The sequence below is a fragment of the Ixodes scapularis genome, unplaced genomic scaffold (genome assembly GCF_016920785.2).
Source record: "Ixodes scapularis isolate PalLabHiFi unplaced genomic scaffold, ASM1692078v2 PGA_scaffold4__175_contigs__length_147842914, whole genome shotgun sequence".
Classification (NCBI taxonomy): Eukaryota; Metazoa; Arthropoda; class Arachnida; order Ixodida; family Ixodidae; genus Ixodes; species Ixodes scapularis.
The window spans coordinates 65104561-65124200 of NW_024609879.1; the positions used below are offsets into that span (position 1 = coordinate 65104561).

Sequence of the window (19640 nt, forward strand, 5' to 3'; positions counted from 1 at the left end):
GCGGCGTTAACGGTCGATCCGTTCTCCTATTTCGTAGGTAAACTGTGGCACGAATGCTTCCCTCTCGCTCCTACATTTGCAGGTCTAATCACGTTTAAATGGCAAGTTGCGTAGATTATCAATTATGGAAAGCACCAAAAGACTTCTCGACGCGGATGGTGATAACTCGTTTGACTGCCTGTTCGTGTCCTTGGGATCAGCGTCGGGTTGAGTCGAGCGGTGACAGTTTAGCGTTAGTAGTGACGGCTGGAGGGGGCTTCAATCAAGTCATATCGGTAGAGAGTGCGGTTGTGCCGGTTGCTGTTTGGTGGTCATTCATTTGCTCAGCACTAGTAGGAAAATGGTGAGCGTTGCTATAACCGGAAATAGCTTCATAATAGGGCGGCTTGAGCCGATCGATGGAAACGGTTTCCTTACGGTGGTTAGGGTCATTAATAAATCTTTTCGATCTTCCAGAAATTATATAGGGTGCCCCAAGTCACCAGGCTCGATCTTAAATTGACCATAAAAATGAACGCTTGCACGTAGCAATCTAAACTTTTCAACAAAAGTGTATTTTACGCTTCAGTTTTTTCTTGTTCAATTATAAAGCGTAGCTCCCTTTTTGTAAATAATGGGCCAAGGAACTTGCCAGGGTGAACGGCGGGCTGCGACGCAGACGACGAAGACGACTGGCGGGGCGCGTTTGGCGCTCGTATTGATAGACGGTGCTACCTTCCTATCTAGACTGCTCGCAACCGCCGTGGTTAATTTAAACCACAAAATAGTTTTTAAAGTACCTCTGGTTTAAAAGTCAACGCGGAGAGTAAAACCACAGTTTAAAGTAAAAATAAAAAAAAACGCGTTTGTATAATTACGGCGTTTTTGCTGCCAATGGATTTTGTCTACGTGTCATCTGCTTTCTTTCGCTAATCGGTTATACCTTCGGACGCTGCTGCCGACGCCATTTATTCATACGCGCACAAAACACGTCCCGCAACTCGACATGGTCGTCTGCGTTGCCATCCTCCGTTGACAAGGGCAAGTTTCTTCGCCATATTTTTTTCAGAAAGGGAGCTGCACTTAGTAATTTTACAAGAAAAACCGACCTGCGAACTAAATATTTGACGACAAGTTCAGATGGCTACGTGCAGGCGACAATATTTACGGTTCATTTTAGATCGAGCCTGGTGACTTGGGACACCTTCTTCAGAAAGACTCCCCACTGTTGGCAGCTGTCAAATTCCTGCAGAATGGCAGACTAAGACTGAAACGTCACGGTACTCTTTATGGGTTTGGTTGGACTGGAAGAAAAAAAAACACAAAAAAGATTATGAGCGCAGTGACGTTGCCCCTTCGACGCTGTGTGATTGGCTCGCGCGCTTCTCGTATTGGCCGTGCTCGGATGTTCGCTATCTTATCAAATGACTTGCACGTTCCTCGTTACAGTTGTTCTACCATTGTGCAGTGGTTCTGACCTTCTAATAAACGGCACGTGACTTTGTAAAGGGGTTTATTAAAAGTAAATTCTACTCTCCTCAGTTTTGCAGGTTTGCTTTCGATTGGACGGAAATTCTAAACAATCTGGCACGAAGAAGTAGAACAATACGTAGCTCTCGCCAACTGAAAGTTTAGTATAAAGATATACTATACCCTATCTGGCTGCTCGCATACAAAAACAAAGAAAAAAAACTATTTATGCGTTAGGTGTAGTGACAGCGCACTGACACACGCTCTCCACTCTCTGTCTAATGTAAAAAAGCGTCAGACATTTTCCGGGAGTTGCTTTCTGCGTAACTGCCGAAAAATGTTCAGTCCAATTCAGGGTTGCAAGGGCATCTATCCAGTGCACTATACTTTGTTTCAGCTTCGGTCCGAGCGCGGCCGATGTTATGAGCCAAAAGGCCAATCAAACAGCGCAAAAAGCGCAGCGTCATGGCGTGCTCTCTGCGCTTGATAGGACTAGCCGGTGGAGGAGCGCGCACAAAGAGACGGCGAATACCGGCTGTTCCTATCAACTGCGGAGAGCAGGCCATGACGTTGTGCCTCTTTCGCTGTTTGATCGGCTCATAACATCGACCGCGCTCGGACTGAAGCTGAAACAAAGTATACCAGATTGCCCGACGGGGACTGTCTTAATGACCATGCACGTTATCTTACCCATTCGTTGAACCATCGACCCCTCTGCCCGACATAAGATTTTCCACAGCTCAAGGGTATGTTTTACACCACAGATAAACTCCAATCTTCGAACTGCTTTCCGTGCTTCTTGTGGGACACCTTGGCCTGTTTCGTTTTCTCTTTATTTTTGAACATAGATTGGACAGCCTGTTTGGTGCAGCAACCACTTCCGGCACCTTGAAAAGTGAAGTCACATTTTCCTTTTCTTATTGTGAGACAGATTATGAAGGTAAAGAATTACCACCGGTCTTTTTGTTTTATTTTTTTTCAAGCTGGAGTCATTGTGCCTGTATTTTTTGTTTACAGCTCCATGTGTTTGTTTATTTCTTCTTCCCTTTTTGTTCAGCACTTCCGTCCAACGATATTGCAACTATTCCATATTTCGATTTTAATAAGGTATTATATTTACTGTAAAACATCGCTCATCGCGGCATCCAGGCTACTCAACACTCGGTGACTGAACGGTCTCTTTGGTCGAGCGTAAACAAAGATGTACTATCCTTGTCCAGAAGCTGCCTTGAATGTCGAATATCTGAAGTTCAACGTGATACTATTGCGCAATTTTCATTTTTCCCGGATGCCACACAGCGTTTGATTGAGGTCCGGGTCACCAATAATGTAAGGACTGAGTAAACGTCCAATATATTTAGATACCTATGTAGAGCGAAATCATAGAGCTAAAAGAGGTACTACGTTAACGCTCGATTCGTTCTCCGCGTGCCAATGCCCGTGTCCTCATCATTGTTTTTCACAATTACTATTTTGTTGGCGAACTTCCTCACAAAGGCTTTGCGAGAGTAGCTTGCCCTGCTTTTGTGAACATACATCAGGACATGGTGCCCGCTACGAGCAAACTCTTAGTAGAAAAACAAACTTGGAGTACTTCTCAAACAATGTTTTCTTATAAGGACTACTCTCTAACATATCGTGTGGTATCAAAGTTGCAAGTACATTTTTCTTTTGGAGGGCTCTATCAATATATTACCAAAACAATTTCGAGCAAAAATTGCAACTACTTTTTGTTTATAAATTTCAAAAGCCTAAAAACTAAATTTAATAAATTAAAAATGATTGCAAACCAAGACTTGAGGTGTTTTTCCCAAGAGAAACCAAGCGGTATTAGCACACTCTGTGGCGGCTGTATCAAAACAAAAGAAATGTATTACATACGTTAATCATACATCAACGTTGCATGAATATTCTTGTCTCTGCGTGCATTTCTCTGACCGGAAATCTCTGTCTCTGCATGTCGAGATAGGCACCTCTCCAAACTCAGCTACCATCACGTTCCGGGAAAAGAGCCGCTTGTGACCTGGACCGTGGGACAAGTGATTGACAGATCAGCCGACGTCTTCGGGGACGCCGTAGCCATGGTGTCCCATCATCAGGACATACGGAAGACGTACACGGAGTACAAAAAAGACGTGAGTGTACACTTCGAATATTTATTCACGTTATGCCCCGTTGCTGCAATTTAAATATACAGTACGAAACGCCTAACTAGGTGACCCAGGATTTGGAATATCTTTTCGTTTGCGTGATGTTTGTACACATGCGGAATGACAAAAAATTGTGTCGGGTAATTAAATTAAAAGTTAATAAACATACGCAGGATGCACTAAATATACGCCTGTTTATACGTTATTAGCATACTCTGTATTATTTTTATTCTGTTAGAACTGTGTTATTTTAATTATAGGTAGATCAACTAGCTGCGAGCCTGGTGTCTCTCAAACTTCCAATGGGCTCCAGGGTTGCCCTACTCTGTCCAAGAGTTTATGAAGGGGCACTGCTACTTTATGCGGCTCCTAAGGCGGGTCTTGTTATGGTAAATACAATTCGGTTATCTAGCTGCTCATGCGTATTGCATAATCAGTGTATGCAGCAAATAATACTGGCTCACGTCTGTAATGTTCAACAGGTTGGCATCCCCACACTCTGTACAGCTTCTGAGCTTGAGACTTCCTTGAATAAGGTAAGCCACCTAAGGCTCACAGACAACTTATTCATTTTTAGGTACGTGTACAGCTACAACCCTAATCGAAAATAAATTTCTGAGCAATCAATTTGAAGAGCAATGAAAAAAAAGAACATTTCGAAATAAAACTTTAATTCCATGCCATCGTAAGCGTAAGGGAACGCCTCATCCGGTGCCCTTGAAGTAATATTCCTCCAGGCATGGTGGCCATGAGGGGAAGTCCTTCTCCTCGTTCGTTGAATTGACAGTTGGCTTTAGCTGATTTTTATGCGAAGCACATCCTGTTTGTGCATATCCTACTGAAAAAAACCATTTGAAATTCAAACGGGTGGCAAACTGGTAAATCAAACGGGTGCAAACTTGTCGACCCGTTTGGATCAAACGTGATTATGGGATACGGGTAGCCGTTTGAAACGGTACCCGCTCGAAACGGTACCCATTTGATACAGGTGCCCGTTCGACCTTGCACGTTACCACACGTTTGAACGTGCCATTCGAATCGGGAAACTATGCTCTCGCCCTAAACGGGGATTGTCTAATAGGTTGGTTATCTGAAAGTTATTTAAGACGTTCTGAAGCTCATAAACCTATTTATAACATGGAGGAAACACGTAGAATAAATGTGCTCACATAGGTGTTTGCAAATGGACAGGAAAACAGACACAAAAGATTGTTTTCAATTCTCCTCAAAGTTTATTACGTCTTCTGTAGACAAGTACAAACGTGCAAGCGATCTGTGAAATGTGAGAGGCACTTTGAGCTTTTATACAACTGAGAAGATAGCAAACCAAACAAGAACCGAGGTAATTCTAGACTATGAAGGTAGCCCTTTCGGGAAATTATTCGCGCGGCTGCCGCGAGAATAGTGGCTGCATAATTATATAGATAATCTGGAAGAGTACGAGTAGAAGAACAGTCAATCGTTGCCAAGAAGTACGTTGCAGTGCACTTACCATAAAAATAGCGGACTTGAAAGATGTACTCCGTGATATTTGTCGACACGGTCAAAGCAGGACAACCACACAAACACAAATGAGAGGGAACGGCTTCTTGGAAGTTTCAACACGATGTGGCGCACAAGCTGTCAGTTGCCGAACCCAACCAAACCGCAAGAATTCCTGACTTCTTCGAAGAATCGCTTGTTGCCGATATAGACGTAGGACTTTTCGAACACTGATAGCTTTGGTGCACATCCAATACGTTGTCGAGAGACATCCTAATAAGACCGCAGGGTTAGGATCGAGACAAATCGAAGCAGGTGGACGCGCTAAGTTTGAGCTGGAGCTGACAACAAGCAGACAAAGAAAAAAGCGGCTGCTAGGCGCACCCTTCCGGATCTCGATGCTTATCAGCGTATAGCTCGCGCGCGGGTGCGGGTCAGGTGACGGGTGACAAGAAAGGAGGGAGGGGGCGAAAACCACAGGGACAGCCCCTCTCCCTCTCAGCAGGCATTCCAGAGAGATGTGTTTTTGTAACCTCGAAAAAAAAGAAAAAACGCGCTCGCATTTTAGCACGTTCGAACCTTGGAAATGGCGGCGGGGCGGCCAGAAGCTCGGCTTGCGCCCGAGCGAAAAAAGTACTCAGTGCGAGCTTGTAGTTTGCCTGCTGCAACGGCGGGCGTGCTCTCGCAATGCTCGATGTTCTTGCAGCCGCGTGTACGCGTGCTACCTTTGCTGCGTCTTGAATTAAAGTGAAACGGAGTCTAGACGTACATTCTTTCACATGGTCGCGTCTTCTGCGAGAGAGATTCGAGCTGAATAAGTAAATTGAGGCAACAAAGATGGACAAAATTTTAAAGTTCTGTCAAAAATATCGGCTCACCAACGTCGCGTGTTTACGTAAAACAACAACAACAAAAAAAAGATGTTAGTTTTAGTTGCAGTATAAGCGAACATCAGCGCAATTGAAATATAAATATAATTACTTGCATTACGCTGACGATCTGAAATCGATGAACCGGCGCTACCAGCTTTCCGGAAACATTGGCTGCCACGGCTGAAACGCTAGGCGTGCCCACACCGCCGATCTGTACGTTCAATATCAAACGGGCTCCGGAGAGCCGTTTGATTAAACCGGTGCAGTTTCCAACATGGTCACCGGTTTGAGCAAACGTGCGACAACTTTGCCCAAACGAGTCGCCCATTTGCCCAAACGAGCGACCCATTTGCCTAGACGAGCGACCCGTTTGCCAAAGGAGTGACCTGTTTGTCCAAATAGGTGACCGTTATGACTTATACGGGGGACCCCTTAGAGCCGTACGGGCGACCCCTTTGACAAACTGGTGACCGGTATGGTTAAACTGTTACCGGTATGAACCCGTTTATTTTCATATAGGCGCCAAATGGGTTTTTTCAGTAGGGTAGCGATAAACAGTTGGGCTCAGGTCAATGCAGCATTAAGCGCACATAGCTGATAGCAGGAAATGCATAAGCATACAAGTCATAGTATGGATACACTTACTCATGATTAATGAGGTATATCAAACATAAATTTTCGACATACCTCACAAACATTTATCATACAGCTGCTTGCGCACGTGTTTGAGCAAATGTAGTTTATTATCGTTTTTTTTTTATTTACAACATGCATATCAAGCTGAATGTGTGAAATAAATTTCAAATAATATTGTAAACTGCATTTCTGTATTATCGCTCACAGTCATTTGGGCGGCAAAATTGTTCAGGGGCTGAGAGGGTCTGAAAGGCTGAAGGTTCTGAAGGGCTGAAGGGGCCTGAAGGAATGAGGGGTTTGATGGCCTTCAAGGGACACTGACAGGGTATTTTTGCTCGCCGAGGTTGTTTTTTTTTGTACGCGACATATGAGAGCCCGACTACCCAGAACAGAATTTGCGTCTCGAAATTCGTTTTTTTTCCGCCCGAAAACAGCCGATCAAGAACTGTCCAGTTTGAGCCGCGCTCCCTCTTTCTTCCGTTGTCACGGGCTGTTTTCTAAGGTTTTGACGCGACCACCAAAGTTAATCAAATTCGTGGGTCATTGAAGGCACACACCCAATACTAAAAATAAAAAAAACAAAAAAATGAAAGCCGTTTACAAGTCCCTGTAATGCTGGTTGGAGCGCAGCTCTTAAGGAGGAGGATGGAAGCGTACTGAGCGACAGGTGACTCCTTAAGGTCACGTGATCTCATGGGAGGTCGGGTGACGTCAAGAGGGTCACGTGACTTCGGGGGAGGGGGGTCACGTGACCTCAGAGGGTCACGTGACCTCAGGAGAATCACGTGACCTCAGGCGGTTACGTGACCTCAGGGGGTCACGTGACCTCAGGGGGTTCACGTGACTCCAGGGGGGTCACGTGACTCCAGGGGGTCACGTGACCTTAGAGGGTCACGTGACCTCAGGAGTCACGTGACCTTTGGGGTCACATGACCCCCTAAGGTCACGTGACCCCACTGAGGTCACGTGACCTTGGGGGTCACGTGACCTTGACGATGACGATTTGATGACGTCATCAGTGACGTCACTGATGACGTCATAAGTGATGACGATGACGATGCGGATGCCAATGACGTCATCAGTGACGTCACTGATGACGTCACCAGTGATGATGACGATGACGATGCGGATGACGATGACGTCATGAGGTTGCATGAAACCTGGATTGCATGCAACAGGTTACATACAACTCGTTGTATGCCACTTGCATGCAACAGGTTGCATGCAACCTGTTGCATGCAACTCTCGAAGGAACCCGAGGTCCTCCCGAGGTACTACCGAAGAAACCCGAAGTCCTCCCGAAGGGACCCGAGGTCCTTCCGAAGGACCTCGGGTTCCTTCGGGACGACCTCGGGTTCCTTCGGGAGTCCTCGGGTCCCTTCGGAAAAATTTACCCATAATGCACCGCGCGGTTACGCCGACGGCGACGACGACGGCGACGGCGACGCCGACGCCGCTCAAGCCGGAAACGGGCGCCTAAGAGCTGCGCTCTAAAAACATTTTGTTGCAGTTTCCAAAAAGCTTCCAAGACGTTCATTGGGAAACAAAGGTAGCACAGACAACCGGAAGCATTCTGTACGTTCAATGCATAATTCCCAACATGGCGTCGTTTCGCGTATCGTGGGACTAGCAGATGGCAGCGGACGACAGGCGTTGGGTTCTACTTCAGAACTGTCATTCACGGTACTGGCGAATTCTGTCTCCCTTCAAAAGAGAAATTTCGGACAGATCAAAAGAACTGATATTCATACCGTACGACACGCCCGACCAGCAAGCCGATTGCACGAAGACCTCGTCGAGCTGTCGTCCCTTCTTGTGGCTGAAGACATCGCTCGCTGAAACCTCAAGCACGAAGTGCGTACATAGAGTTGAATACGCACGAGTACTGTTTCCTTAGTTGGCGCGAATGTGGTCAATGCGTAGTGCTGCCCGACTTCAAGCCGGGAGTGCATGTACTGGTTGGAAATTGGCAGCAAACTTTCCGACATACAGTCGATTGGATGCATAACTGGCATAACTAGGGATAGAAGAGTTCCTTCAGTAGCTCATTGGAAAGACGTCCGCTTCACACGCAACGGTCACGGGTTCGACCCCTAGTGTGGCCTTACCATTTTGTTTCGAACATTTTTCGATGTTTACATATCATTTTTTTTTACAATTATCACTAAAAATGAAAGCCGTTTACAAATCCCTGTAACGCGCGATTGGAGGAGGAGTAGGGAAGGGTACTGAGGGGGTCACGTCACCTGCGGGTAGTCACGTGACCCCGGGGGATCAGCCCCCCCGGTTACGCCGACGGCGACGCCGACGCCGACGCCGCTCAGGCTGGAAACGGGCCCCTAAGGGCTGCGCTCTAAAAAACGATTGTTGTGGACGATACGTAGCTGAACTAAATGGTATTGCATTTCATTTTTGACTCCACTGCCGCACAATGCCACTTTCAGATGTGAGGCAGCTCTTCACGCAACATCTTGGGAGAATTCTTTTTGGAGCCGATCACGGGAATTTCCCACGGGCACTCTCTACTAATTGCCACCACTTAAATGTACAAAACAGCTCATCTTAAAGTCCAGAAAAACGAGCGGAACAAACATAACTGCAAAGAAATCGCACGGCGAAAGAAATCCCGAACGCATTTCGTCAGCTCCACCCGAAAAACAAAAAGGAAAAAAAAAAGCCGCACGGTCGGATGTAGCCACGTGACTTCCGCCACTCACTCTCTCCTCTCCATATCTCCGTGCGGTGTGTGGGAATCGGTTTCAGTTTCGAGCAGTTGCGCTTTTTTTTTTGCCTTATTAAAACAATACGCGACTCTGTAGCAAAATATTAATTGGGTAGTATTCCGACAGCACAATAAATCGCCTGGCAAAAAAAAAAAAATTTTGGGGGTGTCAGTGTCCCTTTAAGATGCTTGAAGCACCGGGAGTGTCCGATTATAGATCAGGACTGAAGTGTTATTTTTAATAAGGTGAACAATGTGAAAAACGTCCGTGAATTTCCGTTGAGAGGTTCAACATACATCCCCAAAATATTTGGATAAACTAGTTACATCCTAAATGTTTAATTAAGTTAACATCACATGTGAACGCATTGAAAAAAAGTGAAATACGTGGCAGAGGTCATGGCAACAGGAGCTATTCAGAAAGGTGGTTCTACATAGGTTGTGGCATGGTCATACCACGGCACTTGGGTGTTTTTCGTGTTCAATTGTATTGTCCAACTATGGTACTTTTTGTGAGCTTGACTCAGCCGTAAGCGTGCGTATTGTCAACCGAGAGTGGGGCCACTTCATTCGTCATCTACGCTGGACTCTCGCCATGTAGGGTTTGTTCGAATAGCACAGAGGTACTAGCGAGGGGTACTGAAGAAACGTGTGCTCCATCGTGGCTTTTTTTTTATTCAAAATATCAGTGCATAACGGCATATTGAGCTTTGTGTAAACTAAAATTTCATTATTCGATAGCGTGCTTTTTAAGCACTTTAGTTGGCCAAGAATATTCTTGTGAAGTCATGCGCTCTAGTATAAGAAGCACAATCAATTGCTAATTTTTTTCGATAAGGTATGGGCGAAGGGTAACGATTAAACAGTTCCAGTTTTGTGCTTTCGGCTTAATCTGCAGGTATTTACTGTCCCCATTAAAATAGAATGTGAGCCCTGATCTGTCATGGAACCCTCTCAATCTTTTCTACCCCTTCGGCCCATATAACCCCACTGCTTTTCAAACCCCTTCAACCCTTCAAATTTCATCCACTCTTCAAACCCCTTCAGTCTTTCACACCCTTCAGGCTTTCGGACTCCCTTCACGAGTCAACTTTTCAGAATGCCAAATAAACTGAACCATGCACCAAAAATGCAATTTAAAATATTACTAAAATTTTATTTCAGACATTCAGTATTACATGCATGCTGTAACTAAAAAAATTAAAAACGTTTACAAATCTTTGTAATGCGAAATTAGAGCGCAGCTCTTGATGTATTTCGATGTTGCGATATACCGTGCTAAAGAGTTTGAGAAATATATATATGCACAAATGTGGCTGCCGGTGACCTTTCTGGGAGGAGGGGAGGGGGGCCCTCACCGTACCCTCCTTCTCCGTATGCTCTCCTCCTCCTCCTCCGTATCCTTCCCTCATTTTGCGTACCCTCTCCTCCTCCTCCTCCGTATCCTTCCCTCCTTTTGCGTGCCCTCTCCTCCTCCTCCTCTGAACCTTCCCCTCTTCCTCCTCCGTACCCTCCACTCCTCCTCTATTCTGTCCCTTCCTCCTCCGGTTACGGCGACGGCGACGGCGCAAAACATGAGAACGAGCGCCTAAGAGCTGCGCTCAAAAATACGATAAAGACCAGCGTTCACTGAACCCCGGGGGGCAAGTAGGTGTAGAAAAAAGCGATCAAACCAAAGGACAGCCGTGTTCTTTATGGCGAAAGTAGATTTTGTGGCACTCTCAATGCTCCTTGGTATATTCCTCAGATGTACGGTAGTTCAAAAATTAAAAGCCAGCAGTTGCACCATATTCGCACATACACACAGTCTGTAGCACCCTTAGCGATAACCACAACTGTGCTACTAACGTCCCCACTGTTAAGGAATCCTGAGCACAGTCACAGTGTCGTCCCTTGTGCCGTAGCGGCGGCGTCTACGGTGTCTCTTTGGCCCGCTGGATGTTTCCGAATCCAAACAAACAACGAGGTTTGAGCAACTGGGCGCTGGGAGACATACTGTTTTTTTATACGTGCCCAAAATATTTGTGTCACTGAGCATTGGAGAGCAGCCGCACCTCTCACAGTGGACCGCCAGGTGGCCCGATGCATTCGCTCCAAGAGACGCACGGTGCTCCTTAAGCCATTCATTAGCGCACCGCCCAGTTTGGCACACGTACACCTCGCCACAGGATAGACGAATGCAATACAACACGCCCACCCAACATCGAACGAAACGGTTCACATTCCTTTTTGCACACAAATATTCACCATTCTTCTTCCCCTCCCCCAACCCTCGGACCCTCTTATAAATTTGAAGCAATTCGTTGGGAGCCTGAAACACAATCTCGACATCATACCGCCCCGCAATATTCTATACACTTTGCGAAACACCGTGTAGGTACAAAAGCACCCCCGGTCTACTCGATTTCTTTCGCGGTGCCCGGCTGACAGGACTTTTCAAACCCTTATTCAACCCCGCCGACACTTCCCTGATTACCGGAAACAAAAACCTGTTTCCGTCAAATTCTTCACTTGATCATTGAAACTTTTTCCCACCACGTGGATGCATGATTTCTTTGGGGCCAAACCAAGGCAGGACGGCAGGGTAGCTCAACTCGTGGAGCAAAACATTCTTCGCTTTTTGACGTAGCGGGGGGAGTGACCAAAAGAACGTCGCAAAGTTTCCTCCTCCGTGCGCGCGCTCAACTTCACAACTTTTGACGAAAAATCCCCCGCGATCCCTAGGCGGTGCACGAGAGCACAAGACAGCGCGGGGAGGCGAGCCTTCACGCCGCTTATTGTACGTTGTCTTTGAGCTCTTTAGTGCCGACAATCCCGTCCTGCCTCGCCCTGGCAAGAAGCGAGAGCATACGAGGAGAGTTCGTCTGCTACGAGGCGGCGTTCGCACAGCGGAACTGAAAGAAAAAGTTGTTTTTCTGCTCGTAATCGCGTCCCGCGGCCCAGAAACCCAAACGCGAGCTTGAGTTGTAAGCCTCTGATATTTCACGAAGGGAGGAATCGGCGGCCCGTGTTTTATTTGCAAAATTTGAGTCGTTTTGTAGCCGTACAGATGCTGAAACCTACCAGTGTGTAATGAAAGGCCTAGGACAACCACAGATGCCGCGATATCTAGCATCATGTGTGTATGGGTGAAAAGTGGAAAATTTTTCGACAAAGCTCCCACAGCAGAAACCTGTGACGCATTCACTCAGCTTCCGGGAAGGCTAAACATGGAAACGTTGCACGAGACTCATGCAAAGTCATATTTGAACGGCAGCTATCTTGCCCCGTCATATTTTGTTTTGAGAAAGCTCTCGTTCTCAATGCCCTCACCAGGAAAAAAAAAGTCTTACGAAACGTACTGCTAGATGTTCTAAAGAACTAGATTCAAGCCGTATCCTTTTAATGGTTCACTCATAATTCTATGCTTAAAACGAAGCAAGCTCTTGCGCGTACAGGACCATCAAGTTTCTCAAGTGTATGGTGTTTTGTAGCCAGCTGGTTTCGGAAACTTAGGCCGCCTGTAGATATCTCTGACAGCCGAGTTGCTTAATTGGAAGTCACCGCAAATGTAAGTTCCGCGTTGCAGCAGCCAAAGTTTAGATAAACGATGGCAGCGACTGCACTCTCGCATTCCCACCCATCACGTCGAACAAAAAGGCGCTAGTTTTGGTTTGTGGTCGGTACTTTTCTACAACATCTATGGCAACAGCATCAGTCTGCACTCGGCGCATTCGGCAAGTTCGTTCGGGGCCTGTTTTCCGTGCAGCACTCCGCGGGTGTAATGTATTGGAACTCTCACAGTGCAAGTCTGGATCGCGAATCGGGAGCCTGTCACTGGCCTCACGGGCGGCCATTGCTTGACGACAGGCAATACGCCGCGTCCTGTCTAGTTCTCCCTTCGTTTTCGTCCTTGTTGTTTTGGCCTATTAAACCATGAGGCAATACACGCAAGTCTAAGGGAGAAACACGCAAAAATTGGAAGCTTGTACGCGGTGCTCGAGGGCGAGCATTTTATGACGTGCTACGATGATCATGTCGGGTTCTTGGAGATCAAATAGACATTCGTCAAGCATTTGAACATCGATTAAAAAAAATCGGCCGGAGCACCATTGACTTTACCGACGTTGCTTGCTTCGGTTGCTAAATGAATGGCACGTTCAGCGACTGAACGGCATGCTTCGAGTTTCAGTTTGTCACGGAAGCCCTCCACAGCAGTTCAAAGAAAAAACTTTCACCCTGAAGTACTATGACAAGCGGTTAAACGATGCGAATGTCCCCAGTAAAGGCCTTCTAACTTATCGTTTGCTGAGCTGTGATGACTCCGAGATCACGTATGACACCACAATAACTCTCAGTAACCCTTGTCTCATTAAACACATCACAGTTAACGCCCAACAAAGTCGCCCTCGACCCTTAACCACACATTTACTTAAACAAGATTGGTATTCTAACGCGTTTAATATTCTTGCCCACAATATTAACTGTTATTTCCGGAAACACGATAGAAGTTTCATGGTAGAGAACAACCTACTAACGTAATAAAATTGAGTTTTCCCGTTTCTCCTATAGCATGCATAAGATCGTGTCAAGCGATGACTGCCGGTGGTACTGCTCGACCCCAGCAATACAGGCCTCTATCCGCGATCTAGCCTCTTAAGAAATTAGTGGTGCCAGTGCTATTAGACATAAATCGTTTATTCGCATCGGTACACCCATACCTGCCGGATGTCAGGGCGAGTTGCAAAACCGTACATCCGGCCAATATTGAAGCCGGTTTTCGGCCGATTGCCTCGACACTCGCCAAGAAGCAACGTGCTCTTTCGGCGACTCGTTTGTGTAATTTATTTTTCAGTCATATTATTGGGTCCCGGGCCACTGTGTACACCCCGAAAAAGAAATGTACTGTGGTAATTACACCTTGACGAGAAGCAGGCACGTAGCCAGAATTTTGTTTAAGGGGGGGGGGGGGGCGCCCATGACAAAGTGCTCTATGAGGGGGAGGGGGGAGAGGACGCCCCAGCAAAATGGAAGGTTTCGGGGGGGGGGGGGGGGCCTTATGCCCCTCCCCCCCTGGCTACGTGCCTGACGAGAAGGTGTATTGTAGTTTTACATCTTTATAAAATGATCTAGTGCACTATCACGCGTTTTAAGAAACGTGTTTTAAAATCACACATTTTTAAAGGTGTGAGGTTTACATTTTTTTATAAGGTCTATTGCTACACTTATTTGGGGTGGTAGTTATGGGGCACCCCACTTACATGTATAAAGGTGTGAAAATGTTTAATGTGTATATACCTCTAACGTAAGGATATCTCTTTCATGTGATTACATCGCGTGCCGATAAAACGATCTTTCGATGACACGTCGTTCAATGAACTGATTTGACCGCCAATGAGTGACGACTGCCAGTAGAATTTCGGGGAAATAATTCTGCCAGCTGCCGGGAGACTCGACCCTACTCAAGAATTACCCCGGTTCTTGTGTGTTTTCCAACATTCTGAATTATATACCAGCTTATTTATACCCTTCGAATATTACAGAAAAAAAAAACAAAAAAAAACGATGGTAGCCGCAAAAACTTTAACAGCCCGGCTCACAGTCATGTGGGAGGCTGACAGGTGCTGGTCAGTCGCCACCATGCCTTGAAAGCTACCGGTTCCGAAGAACCGGAGCGCGCAGAGAACTTGTTGTTCCACGGTCCGAGGCGGCGAACGATGCTCGTCGCAGAGTCAACGCACAACGGCTTTCGATAGCCGGTACTGTCGCCGAAAGTCGCCGTCGGGGAATTGAAAGGCGTCCTCGGGGGTCTCAGTAGCGTCGCCCACGGTGGCGGAAGAGGAGCTCGGCCGCAGCGTACGGCACCGCGATGTTGACAAAGTTTAACTTCGCCTCGCTCCGAAGCGAAGATCTCGAGCTCAAACCACGGCTCTCGCAAAGTTCGGAAACGTCACTTTGACGTCAGCGACAACTTCGTCAAACGAGGTTTCTTTTTTACACAAACTTCGGAGGGATTTTTTAGCGTCAGCAGGTCGCCTAGGGACAATCTGCAAAGCATTAATTTTAGCTTGGCGTAGGGATGTAGGGACAAAGGGGCGCTACGTCATCGGCGAAGCCGTTCAATCAGCGGGCTCCTTGCGCCCCTCACGCGCCGCACGCGCGCCTCGATGAACTTTGCTACATTCTGCCTCACTCAAAAAAATGAGCGTTCGAATGATTGACACCTCGCTCGGCGCGACGTCAGCGTCGCGAGAGTCCAATTAGCGCGTTCCGCAAACTTCGGGCACAAAGTCGTGCTTGACGAGTTTAGCGACCCAGGACGCTTGTCTTGACTCTTTTAGAGTGCGCCGACTTGTACGCCAGGAGCACTTTTTTGAGCGCGGACTAAAAGAAAAACAAATATGGTTGCTCGATAAACGGAGAGGCACGTCTAAAAAACTGGAAGCAACCATCCGACGTTGTTTCGATAGCGAACTTCAATCCTTTTCCAAGTTTTTCGAAGACAAAAAGTGAAGGAAACCGTCCGAAGGTGTCACCTTCGAGACATCATCGGACGGTTGCCTCCAGTTTTTGAATTCGTCTCTCCGCTGGTCGAGCAACCATGTTTGTTGCGATTTTAGTCCGCGCTCAAGAAAAGGGCTCCTCCTGTACGAGTCGGCGCACTCGAAAAGAGTCAAGAAAGGCATCGCGGCGTACTGCGTTGGTTCGGCACTCAAGAAAATATGCTTTCACGTGGTGGAAATAAGTTTCAATGATCAAAGAAAAAAAAAATTGACGGAAGCAGGGTTTTCTTTACGAGTAAGCGGGGATGTGTACGTGGAGCCGATTAAGGGTTTGAATGGTGTTGCTCCTGTACCTACACGGTGTTTCGCACAATGCTAAGAATGTTTCGAAGCGGTATGAAATACGGGTTATGTTCAAAGCTCCCTAGAAATTACTTTAATTGTGTAAGAGCGTCCGAGAGTCATGGGAGGGGAAGAAAAGAGTTGAAGGTGTCTGTGGCAAAAGGCATGTCAACCGTTTCATCCGATGTTGAATGGGCGTATTTTATTGCATTCCTCTATCCTGTGGCGAGATGTACGTGTGCCAAACTGGACGCTGCGCAAACGAAAGGCTAAGGGAGCACCGTGCGTCTCTTGGAGCGAGTTCATCGGGCCTCCTGGCGGTCCACTGTGATAGGTGCGGCTGCTCTACAGTGCTCGATGACACAAATATCTTGGGCATGTATACAGAATAGAGGGCGGGGAATATCTTGGACGCCTTCCAGATAGTTTCCCGAGGAGAGGGATGCATAAGCCGCCCTTCCCTTGCACTGAGTGAGGTTGACTTGGCGTTTCCAAAGGTAACGACCGGTGTCATCACGTTAACACCGTGATCTTGCTATTTTTAAGATGTGTAGTTTTAACAACTCTTGACAACAAGAAAGGGAGTGCGCATGAGTGATCTGGAGCGCGGGATGTTTTTTTGTGTTCTTTTAGGCTTTAACAAACATACCAGTTTCGAGTGAGCGCTTGTACGTCGTACCGGTTTTCTTACTCTGTACTCGTCTTTTGTGTATTTTTTAATCAGGATAAATAGCTACCAACTAGCCTAACTTTCCACTTTTCTGACTGGGGAACGTTCTTCATGATCCGCACTCCCAACTGATCTAGCATAACGGTCCCATGAATGGAACGGGAAGCCGACACTAAGAGTCCGGTTGTTGTTGCGGACCTAGTTTGCGTTCTTGGACGGAGAAAATAAGGTGGGTCTTTGTTCTGACGAAGGCTGTATTTCGACTGAATAAAACAGGTTCTCCTCGAACAAACAAAAAAAAATCACCTCCCGTTTTCCATACACACCCTCTCTCCCTCGCATCGTTTAACTACAATCGATATTCCCTTTATACATAGCTGACTATAAAAAAACAGAACAAAAAAAACAAGTTTTTTTTTGAGCGGGGACTCGGCGTCCTTGGGTGTCCCTAGTCCAGCCCGTGAACCATATACACTGGACACACATACAGCAATGGGGCCGTGTTAACTAAGCCCACGACATGGTAGGGACGGTGGAACATGTCCTCAATTTTCACACGCGTTGGGGTAACCTGATAGAAAATGGCCAAGCGGCTTCACCAATCGATTTATCCTGAAGGATCACGTGATCTCTCCCACAGACCCGTTGACACGATTTTAATGGGGGCTGTCATTTGGCGAAAAGGATAGAGACAGAGCACACAAGCCCTTAAAAGAACTACAACGGGTCACAATTATACCCTTTAGGAGTACTTTAAAGGCGTGTCAGACCTCTAAAGAACTTGCACGAACATTTCAATCCCTCAAACATTTTTGAAGGGTGCGTAAAAACATTCAGACGGGTTTTCAGTGGGAATGCCAGATTTTTTTGGCTCTCAGATTGTCATACTACAAAGCAGCTCCCAAAATGAGCATAATTGGTTCTCTTTCAGAACGAACTCTGAGCACGTACAGGCACTACTCAAGCTAAGGCAAAAGCTCAAACTAAGGCTGTCGTCCGGGAGACGAGTTGAGCTACCCTCTTCCGCGACTTCATGAGTTGCTGAGGAGGGGTAGCACAACTCCGAGTCCGGACGCCAACAATAATTGAAGCTTTTGCCGTGTGGTGTTGCCTTTATATGATCAAAACTTTTATTGTTTTCAGACAGAGTGTGCGGCTCTGATAATTGGAGAAAAATTTACCGATAAGAAGTACTACGAGATGTTGCTTCAAATTGCACCGGAACTTGAGAAGACGGCACCGGGAGAGTTGAAGAGCCACAGGTGACGATCCGCACGTTTACTTCGATAATGCCGCGAAACGTCGCAGCTGGCTGGCTTTGAAGTTCCGTAAACTTTTCTGACTCCTTCCAGGCTACCATTCTTGAAACACGTCGTCACCATAGGCAATAGCCGCAAGCCGTAAGTAACCTAAAATCCCTGATGCCAGTGCGAGTGCCACGATTGCTTTCTAGGGTCTCGTGGTCCGCCTTTTCCTAATATTATTGTGAGTTATTGACGTACATCGAGTTTGTTTTATCGCTCTTTAGACAAACACACCGCAGATGATTAGTTTAGTCGCAAACAAGATATAAACCTCTTGCACTTGATAGCTTCTTATAACATTCGTAGATAAACTTAAAGTTTAGCATAATATATATTGTATTTTATAGACCATCATACGGTTTTCATCGTAACATCAATGGCGAAGCGTGTGAGTAGTTAAGGTATGCATAATGCACCGCGTGGTGATTCTACTGAAATGTACGTAATTGAGAAACGACAATCACGTATATAATAAAAGGAAATCTGAAAAATACTGAAGCCTCTAATCACATTTTTCTAACTACCATTAGGTGAGTTACTTGAATATAAAAATTATGTTAGTGCAAACGTTGACTAAATATTAAAAGGAGCACAGTCCGAGACAGCAGAAGAAACAAAGGATTCACTGTACACCGCAACGGTGACAAATATATTTGAGGAAATACCTAACGTCAAAGTAAAATCTATTGAAAGGCTGCACCGATTAGAAGGAGGAGGTTCGGACCGCCCAAGACCCGTGATAATAAAACTTCATGAACTTTACGAAAAGATGAATATCCTGAAATACTGCTATAGACTCAAAGGGTCTGACTTCTCGATTCGTGAGGATTACTCGATGGAAACTAGACAGATAAGAAAGTTATTGTGGGACAGTAGTTCCAACCTTAGACGGGACGGAGTTAAGGTATCCCTGGTACATGACAAACTGAGGATCGGCAAAGAATTATTCGCGTGGGATGCGACAAAATACCAGGGTGAAGCTTCCTCCCCGTATAAGGGAACGCGATTCCCAAACATGACAAGCATACCATAACGAAGAACTACGTTGTATCAATGTTAACGCTCGAAGTGTTGTGAACAAGATCGCACTCCTTGAAAGCCTAATAGTAACTTACTCGCCGCATATAATCGTAATAACAGAATCATGGCTCCGTCCAGAGATCGGCGATCACAAAATTGGTCCACCAGGCTATCGAATTTTACACAAAGACAGAGAAGGTCGAGGTGGGGGTGTCGCTATTGTATACGACGAATTGCTAGTACTGAGAAGATTGGAAGATATCGTGGGATTAGAATGTGTCTGGGCATCGGTGGCCCTTAGAAAAAAAAAAAAAAAACGTTGTTATCGGTGCGGTTTACCGCCCCCTCAAACGGATCTCGATTTTTTCTTCAAACTAAATGAGTACCTCTGCCGCCATTGTCTAAGTAATCGTAACCTCATAGTTCAACGTCCCCGACATCGACTGGAAAAGCCCGGTCCCAATCTTTCCTGCGCCTTCAGCAGAACCACTGGTTGACATAGCAGTTTTCT

The 19640-nt window shown here is 46.3% G+C and overlaps 1 protein-coding gene across 1 annotated transcript in view; it reads left to right on the top strand.

Annotated features, from left to right (window-relative positions):
* LOC8026296 (medium-chain acyl-CoA ligase ACSF2, mitochondrial-like) overlaps window positions 1-19640 on the top strand; it is a 138323-nt gene that overhangs the window by 50493 nt on the left and 68190 nt on the right. The window contains exons 2-6 of the mRNA XM_002403062.4: window positions 3419-3584; window positions 3860-3988; window positions 4082-4135; window positions 17949-18067; window positions 18158-18205. Of these exons, the coding sequence (XP_002403106.4) occupies window positions 3419-3584; window positions 3860-3988; window positions 4082-4135; window positions 17949-18067; window positions 18158-18205 (516 nt within the window). The remainder of the gene's footprint in view (window positions 1-3418; window positions 3585-3859; window positions 3989-4081; window positions 4136-17948; window positions 18068-18157; window positions 18206-19640) is intronic.